Genomic DNA, 15910 nt, shown 5'->3' on the forward strand with positions numbered 1-15910 from the left:
GTAAGTTGTATTTGACGATAATACATAATATATGTAAAGGTTGAGGAGGAACACTTTTTCGACCCCTTTCATTTTTGACAAACGCCATCTGAAAAGTGACGGGTTTTATTTTGGCATATTTGATAGGTTTTAATATTTAAGCTTGAATATGAGTGTTTTAATGACGGAATCAGTTAAAATCTTTTACAGAAACTAATTTGATCAGTTAAAATAGACACTTAAGTGTTTAAAAAGTGTCTAAATTCATTCGTTAGATGAACTTAAAATTTGAGGCCTAAATCGACCCTTACCGGACCTACTCCTTTCCTGTTTACAAAACATTGAATTTTACGAAAAACTACTAAGGATTTTCTTATTCCAGGCATAGATTACCTTAGCCGTATTTGGCACAACTTTTTGGAATTTTGCATCCTCAATTCTCTTCAACTTCGTACTTGTTTGGCTTTATAAATATTTTGATATGAGCGTCACTAATGAGTCTTATGTAGACGGAACGCGCGTCTGGCGTACTAAATTATAATCCTGGTACATTTGATAACTATTTACATTTTGTGTATAACACAAGTACAAAGGAGAGCGACAAAAGATACTAGAGGTATAGTCATTTCATAGATCGAACATAAACTGACAACGCCATGGCTAAAAAGGAAAAGGACAAACAGACAAATAATAGTACACAAGACGTAACATAGAAAACTAAAGACTAAGCAACACGAACCCCAGGTTATTTCTTTAAAATATACGATTGGAGTTTCGAAATAATTTTTTAACAATTTTCTCAATTTTTTCTTCTGTTCTTTGACTGTTGATGTTCTCGACGTTTTTCCTTTAAAAAAAGTGAATGCTTGCGTCATCGGCTTCGACACTAGAACTTGAGAAAGTTAAATTTCATATTAAAAATAAATCGTTTACAGACAATATGTTGCATATCTACTTAAAAGAGATATACAAACTCATTAACCGAAAATAAAATGACAATGCCTTGGCAAAAAAAACAAACTGAAAACAAAACAAAACATTAACATAACATAACATAACATAACATAGAAAACTAATGACGGACCAACCCAAACCGGGATACAATTTTCAAATGTGTTCTTAACAATATCTGTCAATTGGTGTTTTGATTCAATTTCATATGTTGTCACATACTAAGATGGTCTATTTAAGACATGAATAACCTCTTTCAATTCAAGACAATTTCACCACAATATTTTAGTACAATACATTAAGCTTAAATTTTCATAATCATGTTTAATCGTAAGAATTAATCTCTGAATGCCATTAAAATGAATAATATCAAGACGCTTTTTATTTAAACAATTTATGTAATTCAATCAGAACATCTTCAATTGCTCGCTATAGAATACAGCTCTGTTTAAACGTATTGCACTAATTTTGGCTAATAATAATTATCATAAGTTAATTGACTTGTGGGTGGAATCGTCCGATAAACAAAATAAGACCCGATTTAATATCTCTTACGTAAAACAAGAAAGGTTTATTTGCCTTGAACTGTATTGGTATAGATCTCAAAGGCATTCCAAAGGCTGTGGCTGCAGCTCCCTCTACGCCTGCTTCGTTCACATTGAAGACGGATTTATGAACAGCAACATCGACGTATAAACCTCCTCTCCTTTCAACAATAAGATTAGAAAAATTAGCTTTAACTTCGTCAAATATATCTTTTACTCCAAGTTTAGGTAATTCTTTCGTTAAATCAAATTCTGTTTGTAACTTAAACTTTGGAATAGAGATACTTAAAAACGTTTTAAAAAACCCAGCAGAAATATCCGAAAAGAATTTTGGTGTTATCTTTGCTTCTATTTTTGGAAGCCCGTGTTTTTCATTGGGTGAAATGAAGACCATATCAAAATTACCTCCCTTGAAAGGTAATGCTATGGCAGAGAAATCCATTCCTCGAAAATATGGAAAAATCATTTCGTTGTTCATCATTTCAACTTCAATCGTTTTGTTGTTAGGAAGGTAAAAGTTTTCTTTCTGTGTGTTTTGTGGAGGAAATTGTCTCTTCCACGTGGCTTTAAAGTATACAGCATTAATTATGAACATTACAGTGTTTTGATTTAACCAATCCTTTTTAATCAAATCCTCTATTTTACCGTTTGTCTGTTCTGACACCCAATTATTCATCTCGTTTGCAGATGCTTCAGATTTTGTAAAGTCCTTTACACTTATCTCGGCTCCAAAATATCGTTTTGCATTTTCTTGGACATTTTGAAACACTGTGAATTGGTCGCTTACGAACAGCCTATTTGCACTAGAAAAACTAACGTTGACACCAGCTCTTTGAGTAAGTTGATTATGAAGTGACTTGTAAAACTTCAACTGTTGCTCTTCTGAATATAAGCTATTTTGAAAAAGAGCAGAGGTAATTTGTTCTTTTGATCGTCCACTTGCTCCAATCATCACCAACAGCAACGCCGCTGTGATACTATATGGTGACAAGCAAACACTCTCTGCTTTGTTCAATCCTTTATACAAAGATGTCGAAAATTCAATTAAACTTTGTTCAAAGTCTACAGGAATATCCATTAACGAATCCATCACTGCAGTTAAAGATATAACACTGATATGGACCTTACTAGACATTATTTATATGTAAAAATTATGTGTTAACACATGTAGCATGAGAGAGTTTCGATTACAATACTGCAAAGTTTTTTGCTTAAATGGGTAATTTGGTTCAACATACTTCCTTTACAAACTATTTCTGTAATTATGTTGTAAATGTCATGCAACCAAGAAAAAGTCATGTTGCAGTCACTCGACTATGAGCGATCATGTGTTGTTTCTAATATTCTCATTTTTAGGATAATTGAATATTAGAAGAATATAAATATTTTCTCTCATGATTCAAGCATAATAAATTTATGTAACATTTATATAATGAATCGTTTGATCTACTCATAAATTAAGGAATGTATTGTATCTCCTTCATGCAAAGCTCTGATTCCTTTCACGGATTTGGCTATTCTGTTTTGACCTTTTGGATAAAAGCTTATCACCTTTTATATAAGCTTTGGATTTTAGATTATTTTGGCTACGAGCATCACTGAAGAGACATGTATTGTCGAAACGCAGGAAAATTGGTTCGTTAATAATATTACAATTATATGCTTAAATGTCACTTTTGAAGTTACTTTAACGTCGCTAATGACATTATCATTTGGGAAATGATATTGAGACGAGTCATACACACAAGTCTATTTACACACCCATCTCGGATTCCTTTAGATTTTTTAATAACTAGCTATGTCTCTTTTGATCTTAAAACATTGTTGTTACGACATTCTATTGTTACGCGTTCTTATTTCAGTAATTAGACTATCATTTACCTGTAAGAAACCATCATGTAACCTTTAACTGTCCAATAATTTTGAGAATGACCTTCGTCTTTCTTAAAAAATATTGGACTGCTAAAGTTACCATACCTGATTTTTACAGGTAAATGATAGTTCAATCACTAAAATAAAAAAAAATATGAATTCCATTATGTTCATCATGTGAACAAAACTACAACCAATAAAATTTAATGACAATTAAAAAAAATCATTTTATCCAAATTAAACGTATCCTTCCAATACAACAATTTTGTCAATCAACAAAAACCAGTTTCTTGAGTAAGAAACCACTTTCAAATTGATTTTAACACTACCAACACTTATATCACATACATTTTTTGGGGTTGTCTCTTTTAGCACTAATACAATTGGTTGATAATGCTGGTTGTAAGTCTTGTCTATGTTGCTTTTATGAATTGCTTTTTTCATGAGATTTATCCTCTATAATAATAATCAGTGTAGGACACAGCCGGTCGCCTGGTCGCCAAATGCGACCAAAACCTTGATTGGGCGATTAGACACTGTAAAAAGATAGATAGTTACTGACCCAAAAATAAATCATTGGGCGAGTGCATTATTATTGTCAAAATCGTAATTACTCCTATAAATAACACACCCCAACTTCGGAACAATCATTTTCGGAAATTCTCTGATCACATCGTTAAAACGTACAAGTTGAGGAGGTGTTCCATAATTGGAAGGATATACATATAGGAGAAGAATAAGTGCAGTAGAATATTAACATGGCGGATGACAAACACGTCGTGCTTGATATTGCTTGTTTAGTGGGTCAAATAAGGCTTTACTGGCAATGGGGGTCGCTACACAAATTGTGTTTTATAAAAGATAACGACAGTCATCGACAGTAAAATCTCGTCTGACGAACTAAACCAAACAAGGACACGGGAATTATGAAAAAAACTCCGCCAAACACGGATACAACTGAGAAGCTGTCAAAATAATTTTCATACGAACCCCAAAGGACAGAAACAAGTGACTGTGATAAGAAAATATTACGTTTATAAAATGTCTTTTGATTTTGTTTTTCACTGACATTTTGTAATGAAATACAAACTTTTGAAATGACTGACCGGATAGAATATCGCGGAAATTCCCAGTACTAATTTCAATAGATCAATTCGCAGAAAACTGTTTAATTTTAAACGCAACAACAAAATCTTCATCGATGGGCACGACATCACTATGCAATCGAAACGGTAATGGAACTTCACTTCTCGCTACTCTCATTGAATGAGTGGTCACTTTTCCCTATATTGATCTATATTAGGCACTGGACAGTGAGGTTTCATTAATTCAGTGACAATGAAGACTGGGAATGTGTTTTTAAGGTTCATGTGGACCCTATGGCTAAAATGGCCGTATTTTCACCTCAAAATTTTCTCTGAGTACAGACAAACCTGTGCATCTGGAAAAGTTTTAAGGCATAGCATGCCCTAGATAAATATAATTCAAATGCATTGTATGATTTAGAAAATTCTTAACTTACCTGGATTTTGCTGTACACTTTTTTTCGTCTCTGCAGAAGATGATAAAATTAACAAACAGTTGAGTTTACCTTGATATGGTCCACTCAGGTACACAGTTTAAATAACCAATTATTGTCAGGTATCTATTGTCCATCTAATGTCCATGTCAATTAAAAATGCTTACTATAATTTTTTACCTGTGGGGAAGTTCTCAAACCTGTTTCCCAACTTAGTTTATTTTGGCACCTTCTTGAGGAATGAAAAAAAGTGCACGGCAAAATCCTGGTAAGTTTTTATTTTTCTAAAACACAAAACATGTTTGAAATTCATTTATCTAGGGCATGCTATGCCTGAAATTTGTAACATATGCGCAGGTTTGTCTGTACTCAGAGTAAATTTTGAGGTGAAAATACGGGCATTTTAGCCATAGGGTCCACATGAACCTTAAGGGTAATGTGTCGGCAAAGTTTGATTGAAGAATTAAGAACATCAATTTATATTGGGTTTTTTTCATTTTTTATGGCTCAACACGGAAAAAAATTTGAGTAAAATAATTGGGCTACCAATTGGCATTTTGGGCCTGTGAAGTAATTTTTTTACTGGCCCAAAAAAAAATTTTCGGGCCAGCCTTCACTGTATATGGATATATGCAGGGGGTTTTATGCCCGGTGTTGGTGTGCGTACAGCACGCAATAAATACCGTCGACTGGTCAGTGATACATGGTATCAAAGATACAAATGGTATTATTAGTAATATGGTTGCAACTCGATGTTTGCTGATATCAATTACAATGCCTGGACTCGGTGAAATTGTCAGTTAGAAATATTCAAAGAAGTCCGTTTAAATACATATTTACAAATCGCGCAGTCCTTGCAGCATTATGCAGTTTCAATTCGTCATTGCTCATTTGAAGTTATGATGGCAGTAAAAGTATAAAATCTAGTGTTCTTTTCGTCAATTTAGAATCAACCAAAAATGTGTGAAAATAGTTATTGTCTGTCCGTTAAATATTACAAAAACTTAAGGGGAACAACCCAAAATTATTACACAGTACATGCAACGTTCAACTTATACCGAGAAGAGTTGATGTAGGTGTGCGAACTGTTATTGTTTAGTTTCATTTTATTAATTTCATTACATTATATTTAGTTCTGTTTTGTGTGTGTTTATTCGGTTAAATGTGCATGCATTCATTTCATTATTTGATTTATGTTGAATTTACTTTACTTTTGTTTGTTTATTAAATTTATTTTTAAAAGTTTTGTACAACAGTGCCCACTTGACAACCCGAAGAACTTAATTCGTTTCATTGACTAATAGATTAAATGAAGAAAAAAGAAGTGTGAGATTACTTCAGGATTCAATGCAATTGTAGTTTGTATTTAAGTAGCTGTCTGTCTAAGAATCGTGCAAAATCAAAAGATGGTGGCAAACCCATTATCACATATTTTACTGAAAATGGCTGTACTATCAAGAAAAAGATGATATAATATCATTTAACTTAATAACTCCTACTGATATGGGTCGATTTAGTTTTTATTAGATCGTTCAGTACATGGATTTAGAACAATCAAAACCCTCAAAAGTGTCAAAACAGATTGTCTTAAGGAAAAGAAGATAGAAAATGTATAAAAAATGATTGAAAGATGGTGATCATTGATTCCTTTGTTTCAATCAGGTATTATGTGTGATAAATCCTTTTTTAATAATAGATGTAATCCCTCTAAAACATTTAGCAAAACTATAAAGCATGTTTGTCCTCAATATTCTTCAACTTTGTACTTCATTTTGGCCTTTTTAGCATGTTTTTATTCGAACGTCACTGATGAGTCTTTTGTAAACAAAACGCGCGTCTGGCGCAAATACACAATATTGATCCTGGCATCTATGATGAGTTTTTCTACATTTAAAGATACAATGTTGGGTTAGGTTTAACCATTGATGTGAACTAAGCTACCTAAAATAAAGTCAACGATTGAAATAGTTTGCATTTCGGTATATACGGGAAACAATAAACTTATTGTTCTGAACAATTAAATTTGTTGAAAGGATACTAGTTTAATGCCATCTTTTCTAAGTTATTGGCGAGTTTGACATATCTTTAATAAACTTGTTGAAGACCGTATTTTGTCTTTAATGTAACTTTTGGTATTTTATTGTTTTAGTGACTTGTTCCGCTCATTTTTAGATTCCTATGTAAGAAAGCGCTTCGGACGCATGAAATTCTTTAACGCATTGTTTTAATTTTTTTGACGATCAAGTACTGTATGGTATGAATCATGAAAAGAGTAAAATCACAAAAATAATGAACTTAGAGGAAAATCGATTCGGAAAATCAATAATCAAATGGCAAAATCAAATAACAAAACACATCAAAAACGAATGGACAAGAACTGTCATATTCCTGACTTGGTATAGGCATTTCCAAACGTAGAAAATGGTGGATTAAACCTGGTTCTATAGCGCTAACCCTTTCACTTTAATGTCAGTCTCATCAAACTCCGTTATATAAATATTTACATTGATGCGTTAAATAAACAACCACGATAAATAAAATAGTTAAAATATGGGTACATCAGTCATCATCGTATAACAATTGTAATAGGAACAATTTAACAGAACACAAAATTATCTACTATCTACGAACACATTGAATGATTTGAGTGTCTGACGTCAGAAAATTTTAATACGTCACATAAATTTGTCGTTCAATGTGCATACAAACAATTTTAAAATTTACATAGGCAATGTAAGCATACAGTGTTAAAAAATCAAAAGTATGTAAGAATAAATTTCAGAAATAGACCCGAGATTTAAACTAGTCCAAAAGTTATATATTGAATTTATGAGATTCCAAAAATAGTTAATTCCACTAAGCGATTGAATGATTTTGACGCCTATGGTTTCACGTTTATAGTAATTCTTAATAGAAATATATCATAATGACTTATAAAAGAACAATATCATACTGACGGGATCTTTCAAAGTACAGAGTCACTAATTAGAACAAAAGAAATACAAAAAGTCGCATATACAAAACAAACCACCAACAAAAGATAATCTAACAATCACCAACAATAGATGGTTGTGGATCAGAGAGCAATGCAATCATTGGACCCTTAGAAATTTAAAACCGTTATTCAGATTATTTCAAGAACATGATTTTGAAAATTTGATCAATATTTTAGAAAAAAAATATCAATTCAAAAAAAAAAACCTGCAGGCACATTTATCACTTATTTTTACAAATACGGGGCGTATATTCCAACGATTTCTATAATAATGTATCGTTATAATTTTTTTTAAAAATGCGTCACTTTTGCAGTCAAATATATGCCGTTGACGTTGTATAATATATAAACTCATCGATCATAAATACAAGGACGAAAGTTTGTGTATACGCCTGACGCGCGTTTCGTCTAAAAAAAAAATCATCAGTGACGCTCTAATAAAAAAAAAGTTTAAAACGCCAAATAAAGTACGAAGTTGAAGAGCATTAAGGACCCAAATTCCTACGAGTTATACCAAATGCAGCTAAGGTAATCTATGCTTGACGTAGAAAAGCCTTAGTTTTTCAAAAATTCTAAGCACAAAAAGTGCCGACTACTGGGCTAGTGATACCCTCGGAGAAATGAATCCCCACAGCAGTGGCATCGACCCAGAGGTTGTAAATACACTCATTATAGATACCAGGACTTAATTATGTATATACGCCAGACGCGCGGTTGGTTTTTCTACAAAATACTCGACAGTGACGCTCGAATCCAAAAAAGTTTAAAACGCCAAAAACAGTACGATATTGAAGAGCATTAAGGACCAAAAATTTCTAAAAGTTATACCAAATGCAGCTATGGTAATCTATGCCTGAGGTAGAAAAGCCTTAGTTTTTCAAAAATTCTAAATTTTGTAGGCATTTGATTTATCAATATAACCATATCAATGATAATTCATGTCAGCACAAAAAGTGCCGACTACTTGGCTGGTGATACCCTCGGGGAGATAAATCTCGACCAGCAGTGGCATCGACCCTGTGGTTGTAAATAAACTCATCATAGATACCAGGACTCAATTTTGTATATACGCCAGACGCGCGTTTTGTCTACAAAAGCCTCATCAGTGAAGCTCGAATCCAAAAAGGTTTAAAACGCCAAAAACAGTACAAAGTTGAAGAGCATTAAGGAACCAAATTCCTAAAAGTAATGTCAAATGCAGCTAAGGTAATCTATGACTGAGGTATAAAAGCCTTAGTTTTTCAAAAATTCTAAATTTTGCAAACATTTAATTTATCAATATAACCATATCTCAATGATAATTCATGTCAGCACAAAAAGTGCCGACTACTGGGCTGGTGATTCCCTCGGGGAGATAAATCTCGACCAGCAGTGGCTTCGACGCAGTGGTTGTAAATAAACTCATTATAGATACCAGGACTCAATTTTGTATATACGCCAGACGCGCTGTTGGTTCTTCTACAAAAGACTCATCAGTGACGCTCCAAACCAAAAAAGTTTAAAAGGCCAAAAAAAAACGAAGTTGATGACCATTAAGGACCAAACTTCCTAACAGTTATGCAAAATGCAGCTAAGGTAATCTATGCCTGAGGTAGAAAAGCCTTATTTTTTCAAATTTCAACTTGCAAATTTCTAAATTTTGTTAACATTTAATTTATCAATATATCCATATAAATGCGTTAAATATTTTGAGGGTAAACAGGCACTAACCGTATGGTAAAATTCAGAATGTCTTAGTTGTATGGAAAATTATTTGTAAAAACATTCTGTAACATTGTTAATTTACTGTCCCTTTAAATTTCAAATATTTGACAAATGTATTTGTCAAATATGAAGAACAGTCAATGATATAAAAAGCATGTTTAACTTCAAACTGATTTTTGTACCGTATATGCCTTCACTTTCGTCGCTAGTGTGGGATCTTCAAACTTTCAATAGCAATGTTTCCGTTAGAAAATACAAAGATTGATTGTATGAATCTTCAAATAAAAACACTGGCTAGAATAACAGACCAATATTTTCCATACACCACAACAACCAACGTCCAACCCTTCCAATAAAATAACAATACAATGAAAGACTTATAACAACTTACAACCCATAGATCAGATAGCAAAACCTATTAAACCGAGCCATGTATAGGATAAAGTATAACTTGTATAATGTAAAATAAAAAAACGACGAAATATTCTACGTTATCTTTTTAATTCTGACTATGACTAAAATCCATATAATTGAATGTTGTTTTTCTACTAAAAACAGGTTGCTAACATTTCAAGTAGTCATACAAGGCTAACAACACTGAACAAACCAAGGTTCAGATAACAAAATATGTAAAATCTACCTTTGAAAAAAATAAAGCCTAAATGTGAAATAGAAATGCTATGAAATGAAGCGTTATTTTTTTCTCTACTTACAATGATAAAAAAATCCATATAACTCAATGGGTTTTTTTATTTCTTCTAAAACAGTTGTTTACATTTGTAATCAATACTTAATGGTGTTAATTTTTCAAATAAACTTACGAAACATGTAAATCAATTCGCACGGTTTGACTTAACTTTAAGTCTTACTTTGTTGCATAATAAATTTGGAAACACGTTCACATCTGTTTTATCGTCTTAAAACATAATCCGCAAATACATGTCATTCAGGACAATGGTTGCATTGCACTCAAGTATATGACCTCAAATCGTTCAAAATTTTTACACGTATATAAGATTCTATATCTATCCGTTAATAACATATACACAGTGTGCCAATATGCAATTATTTAAAAGGTGGGAGACAAAATAAAGAGGGCAAATTGAAGTCAAAGAAACCGTTGGATTAATTTACAGTTCGCGGTAACTTCCCTTTATTCGTAGTATACGAAATCAGAATGGTTCAATAGTCAAATGGGTATTTCTAGACAATGTTGTTGTTCCTTTTTTAAAAGATGATGTTTCTTGTTTTCTGTGGTAGAGAATATTCAGAAATCCAAAGCCAGAAATTTGAAAATGAAGGTTGGGAAATGGGTTAACTGAACACTATTAATGTATACTGAATTACTATAAAGAATGAATGCGTAGTTAAAAGTTGAAATAGATTGTATATGTTGATGTTTCAGTAATACAAAGATGAAACCTCATGTGAAAGAACTTCTGATTTCCTTTTTTTGTGCCAACCGACGCCTTATTTTTTAAATTTTGTCATTATTTTACACACAAAAAAATGAAAATAACAAAAGTTTAATGCCTGCTTTCTGCACTCTTGGCAATTTAAAAATAAAGATACGCATCGTGCAGGCAAATGTTGAAAACCATGTTTAACGGTTTTGGTTACATGTACATGATTTACATGCATTCTCCATATTCAAAAAAACAACAAAAAACTCACTGATGAGTCTTATGTAGACGAAACGCGCGTCTGGCGTATTAAATTACAATCCTGGTACCTTAGATAAATATTGGTAAAACGTCACCTGCTCAAGAAATATGTTATCACTCTTTTGCACAAAGCTGCGTGCTTATTGGATAAGCAATAATTACCAAATTGAAAGTCAATGTTTTGTTATTGTCAATGAGGAGTAAAAAAATATTATTTTTTTAACCAAGCACAAGACCACAGAAGGCTATAATATTTACCAAAGATTAGGATTATAATTTAATACGCAAGACGCGCGTTTTTTCTACATAAAGACTCATCATTGACACTCAAATCAAAAAAGTTATAAAGCCAAACAAATACAAAGTTGAAGAATATTTAGGACCAAACATTCCATATAGTTATGCCGAATACGGCTATGTTATACCAGAAATAGGTATTATTGAACCTTAGCATAGATGTCTTGCGGTCAGCTAAAATAAAGATTTTATGTTTATGTGTCCTGTATATTTACCAAACATATACATAGGAGTGGGACAGGTGTTGCAAACAATACCATAAATATTAAGTCTAATGATATATAATGATCGATTTACAACTGTTTATTAGAGAAAACACAGAGTTAGATTAATCACTATTCTTAATCCCTAAAAAATGAAAAGAATGACAGAAAGATCAAAGTAACTTTCATTAAAAGAAAAGATATTATACGTTCCTTAAACAAGAAAGCTTTCTCAGAAATATTTATACCCAATATTCCCGCCTTTACGATTAACAGCAATTCATTTAGTGATGCTTCATTAACTGTGTCCTTTCATTTATTCGAATAACACACAATCATTATTAGCGTAGAAGTAGGCTGTAGCAATGGCCTCGGTTCCAGCTAATATAAGTTTTAACGTTTGTTTATCTGATTTTTCATTTTCTATCTACAATGATTTACACAAACCAGACAATGTTTGTCTATCTCCGTTTAGTATTGCTGCTTCGCTCATGCTCCTTATGATGGGAACAAGTGGTTTGTCTAGAAACCAACTCAAATCTGTTTTATTCAAGAAAGGACTTCCAACCGGGGACATTGCTCACCACTATAAAGTATTGCATGATGACCTCTTGAGAAAAGCACGTCATACACCCGGAATGCAGCTCTCAATCGCAAATCAATTTTTTGTGGCAAAATGGCAAGTTCAAAGACTCAATTACAAGTTTAGAAGAAGTGCAAGACGAAATTATGGTTGTCAAGTTGCTCTGATGGATTTTGGAGATGAACCATATACACGTAATAAAATCAACAGATGGATAGAAAGACGCACCGGAAGAAAAATTAAAGACTTTATACCAGACGGTATGCTCGATCAATTAACTTTTATGATACTCACGAATGTGGTGTATTTCAAAGGTCAATGGAAGAGCCAATTCGATCCCAAGAAAACTACACAGCGGGATTTCTGGATGAACAAAAACAAAAAAGTGATGACAAATATGATGTGGCAAAAAAGTACGTTCAAAGCTGGTGTCGACATGGATCTTAACTGTAAAGCTGTCGAACTTCCATACAAAGGGGATAATATTTCAATGGTTATTATTCTTCCGAATGAAAAAGAAGGTTTACCAGAATTGGAAAAGAAATTGTCCCCTCTAACTTTTGATAATCTCATCAAAAGATTGAAATCAAGACCAACAGAGCTAATTCTACCTAAATTCAAAATTAAGGCAAAAATTGATCTAAAGGCGATTCTAAAGGGGCTAGGAGTAACGGAAATATTTGAGGCATTAAAGGCCGATTTTAGTCATATGGTACGATCACGTGATCAGAAAGGAGATTTGTATGTTTCTGATGCGTTTCATGAAAGTGTTATTGAAGTGAACGAAGAAGGTAGTGTCGCCGCTGCTGTTACGTCATTTTTCATGTTATTTCGATCTGCTAGGCCTTCTACGTTTAATTTTGTCGCTGATCATCCTTTTGTATTTGTAATAAGGGATATAAGTAGTGGAACTATTTTGTTTCTCGGAAGGTATTCTAATCCGGAAATTACTATGATGAACAATATTAATAGAGTATCGACTACTCTGTCTGAAAGTAAACTAGTGTCTGACAATGATAATAGTCCAACCATATCTGTTGAAGGCACTCAAATCAAAACAGCATTGGAAAAGAATAAGCAAATCTTGTCAAAGAACGAACACGTAGAATGTTGTTGTGGCGAATGTTCAGTAAGTGATATAAATAATTCAGCACCTACTATAAATGAAGATAAGACAGAAAGTCTTGTAGACCAATAAGGTGGTACCAAGATATTTTAGGACTTCTATCGAAAGAATAATACTAAATCATAACGTACAATGACTCAGGATTACATTTATTTGTTCCTTTGTTTAATGACAAATAAAAATGTTATAAGTAAACACTAACTGTATATTTTGTCTCTTCGAGTGTAAATATAAATATCTGTATTTCTACAGAAAGCAGCTGTTGGAATTGTCCGGGTAATTATAACACTAGCTTATTATCTAGACATTAAGACAGTGAGTTTAATGTTTTCCTTTGTGTTTTCCTCATTATAGAGGACGAAATCATCATTCTCGAAGAAAAAAGTCACATTAAAATATAGTAATATAACATCTAGTACTTGTAAACGCAAAATAGTATTTGTAGATTCTGTGTCGAAAGTGCGCAACTGAATGTAGTCAATCTAACTAGTTAATTAAGTCAATGACATCTCAGACCTTTCTATGCAGTCTTACTTAAGCCAGCATTAACTGTATCTACTTGTTTTTGCATTCGTGGATTACTGCTTTTAATTCAATCTAACACTCAACCATCCCGATTTTACGAACTCGTTCTTTTACAGTTTCGTCTTTTTTTCAAGATGTAACTTTACCAATTAGTATTAAAAATTTAGATTATATAGGAGCATACCACTTTAAGTAAATCTATATAAAAACGTGTAGCATAATAGTATCTATTAAAAAAATTTAAAGAAAAATACGGAAATTTTATGTAAAAAACCAACGGAGCGAGTTGAATGCCATAATATTGTCACATACAAGGCATTATCCGACGAAAGTGGTGTTTTAAACACGGTATTATAGATAGCTAAACCTTACGCTTGTATGAATGACAGCTGTTTATACTTAAGTTGCATTGATAAAATTAGGCGAGGTTAAGCTAGCTTTAAAACCAGGTTTAATCCTCCATTTTCTAAATGAGAAAATGCTTGTACCAATTCAGGAATATGACAATTGTTATCCATGAACTCTATTGACGTGTTTGATATGTTGATTTTGCCATTTGGTTTATAGGGACTTTCTTTTTTGAATTTTCCTCTGAGTTCAGTATTTTTGTGATTTTCCTTTTTGTAATGTCCATGCTTTCGGTTGTATGATAAACATACAAGTGAATGTGACGATGGATGGAAGATCTGACAAATTAGGCGAAAAAAATGTTAACCTGAACAAAACATATCAATAACAAACAGTCTATGAAGAAAAATACCTTATTTTTTGTGAATGCAAATATTATATAATTAAAATATTGAGCCAATGTGTCTTTCATTTATGTTTTTTTTTTATATGCATTCAGTACAAATACGGACGATGACTCTTCGTGTGACTATACAAAATTGGTCCAAAGTATTGTTTAAGTTATAAATGGTACAAATTTACAACTTGTACACAGCAAATTCGTGTTAGAGACTGTCGGTTTTCCAAAAGAATTATATGTTACTTGTAAAATCTATGGGTTTCAACATATTGCATTTGTATTATCTATTTAATGGTCTTTAATTGGATGTGGAATTTGCACAGGTGTAGGAAATCCATTTGTTAATGTAACCAAATATTTGAAGTTTTATAAACAAACAAACAAACAAACAAACAAATAATTTATTAGAGTCTCACCTCTTTAAAACATTTGATATACAACACAATATAATATTAACAATTTATAAAAGAGCCACTCTAAAAAGAGTTATGAGATACTGTAAAAACACAGATTAAAATACATTTATATTACATCTATTACATATATCAATATATCTTAGCATAAACACCATGTTATTAAAAACACTTATACAAAAGAAAACAAACGTCAACATTATAATAACTTATTACGAGTATAAAATACACTTTCTCTTAAAAAGTACTTCATGGCAGATTTTGGCTGTAAAATAACAAACTCTATCATCATAAAACATAAATAAAAACTTTTCTTCATTACTTAAATTACTAAAACAACTTTCTATATTACATACACTGTTAAAAAATATCGTTCGCAGATCTGCATATTCTGGGCATTCTAATAAAACATGTTTTTCATCTTCAATTATATTCAAATTGTTTTTCTTACAATTGAAACAGAACCTTTCATTTACATCTATATCTTCATATCTGCCAGTTTCAATTTTAATCGGAGCAACACCTGCTCTAAATTTAGCATATGCACTTCTATATTATATGAAATAAAACTCTCATCTTAACTTTCTCTGTCCGATATGTTCAATTTGAAGATACAATATGTAATTCGCCGTTAAAATATGGAGTTGTGTCTCTTTGTGCATTATATTAAAGTTATGAGATCATTAACAAAATGGAACATTTTCGTTAAAATTGTAAAATTATTAAAATGTTGAAATTGGGAATTTTTAAAATCATTTGGTAAATGATATAAAGCATGTTTACATT

General features: G+C 32.0%; 2 protein-coding genes across 2 annotated transcripts; one reads left to right on the forward strand and one right to left on the reverse strand.

Moving 5' to 3' along the window:
* Positions 1-1412: 1412 nt before the first annotated feature.
* On the reverse strand, positions 1413-2610 carry LOC134722934 (antithrombin-III-like). The gene has a single exon (XM_063586568.1). It carries the CDS (start codon positions 2608-2610, stop codon positions 1423-1425), a length of 1188 nt encoding a protein of 395 aa, XP_063442638.1. The 3' UTR covers positions 1413-1422.
* Positions 2611-12094: 9484 nt separating this feature from the next.
* LOC134722935 (leukocyte elastase inhibitor-like) lies at positions 12095-13510 on the forward strand. Its single transcript, XM_063586569.1, has one exon. It carries the CDS (start codon positions 12095-12097, stop codon positions 13508-13510), a length of 1416 nt encoding a protein of 471 aa, XP_063442639.1.
* Positions 13511-15910: the final 2400 nt, after the last annotated feature.

Source organism: Mytilus trossulus, chromosome 6 (genome assembly GCF_036588685.1).
Source record: "Mytilus trossulus isolate FHL-02 chromosome 6, PNRI_Mtr1.1.1.hap1, whole genome shotgun sequence".
Lineage (NCBI taxonomy): Eukaryota > Metazoa > Mollusca > Bivalvia > Mytilida > Mytilidae > Mytilus > Mytilus trossulus.

Coding starts and splice junctions, on each gene's coding strand:
- LOC134722934 (XM_063586568.1), bottom strand. CDS start 2,610: ATGTCTAGTAAGGTCCATATCAGTGTTATATCTTTAACTGCAGTGATG.
- LOC134722935 (XM_063586569.1), top strand. CDS start 12,095: ATGGCCTCGGTTCCAGCTAATATAAGTTTTAACGTTTGTTTATCTGAT.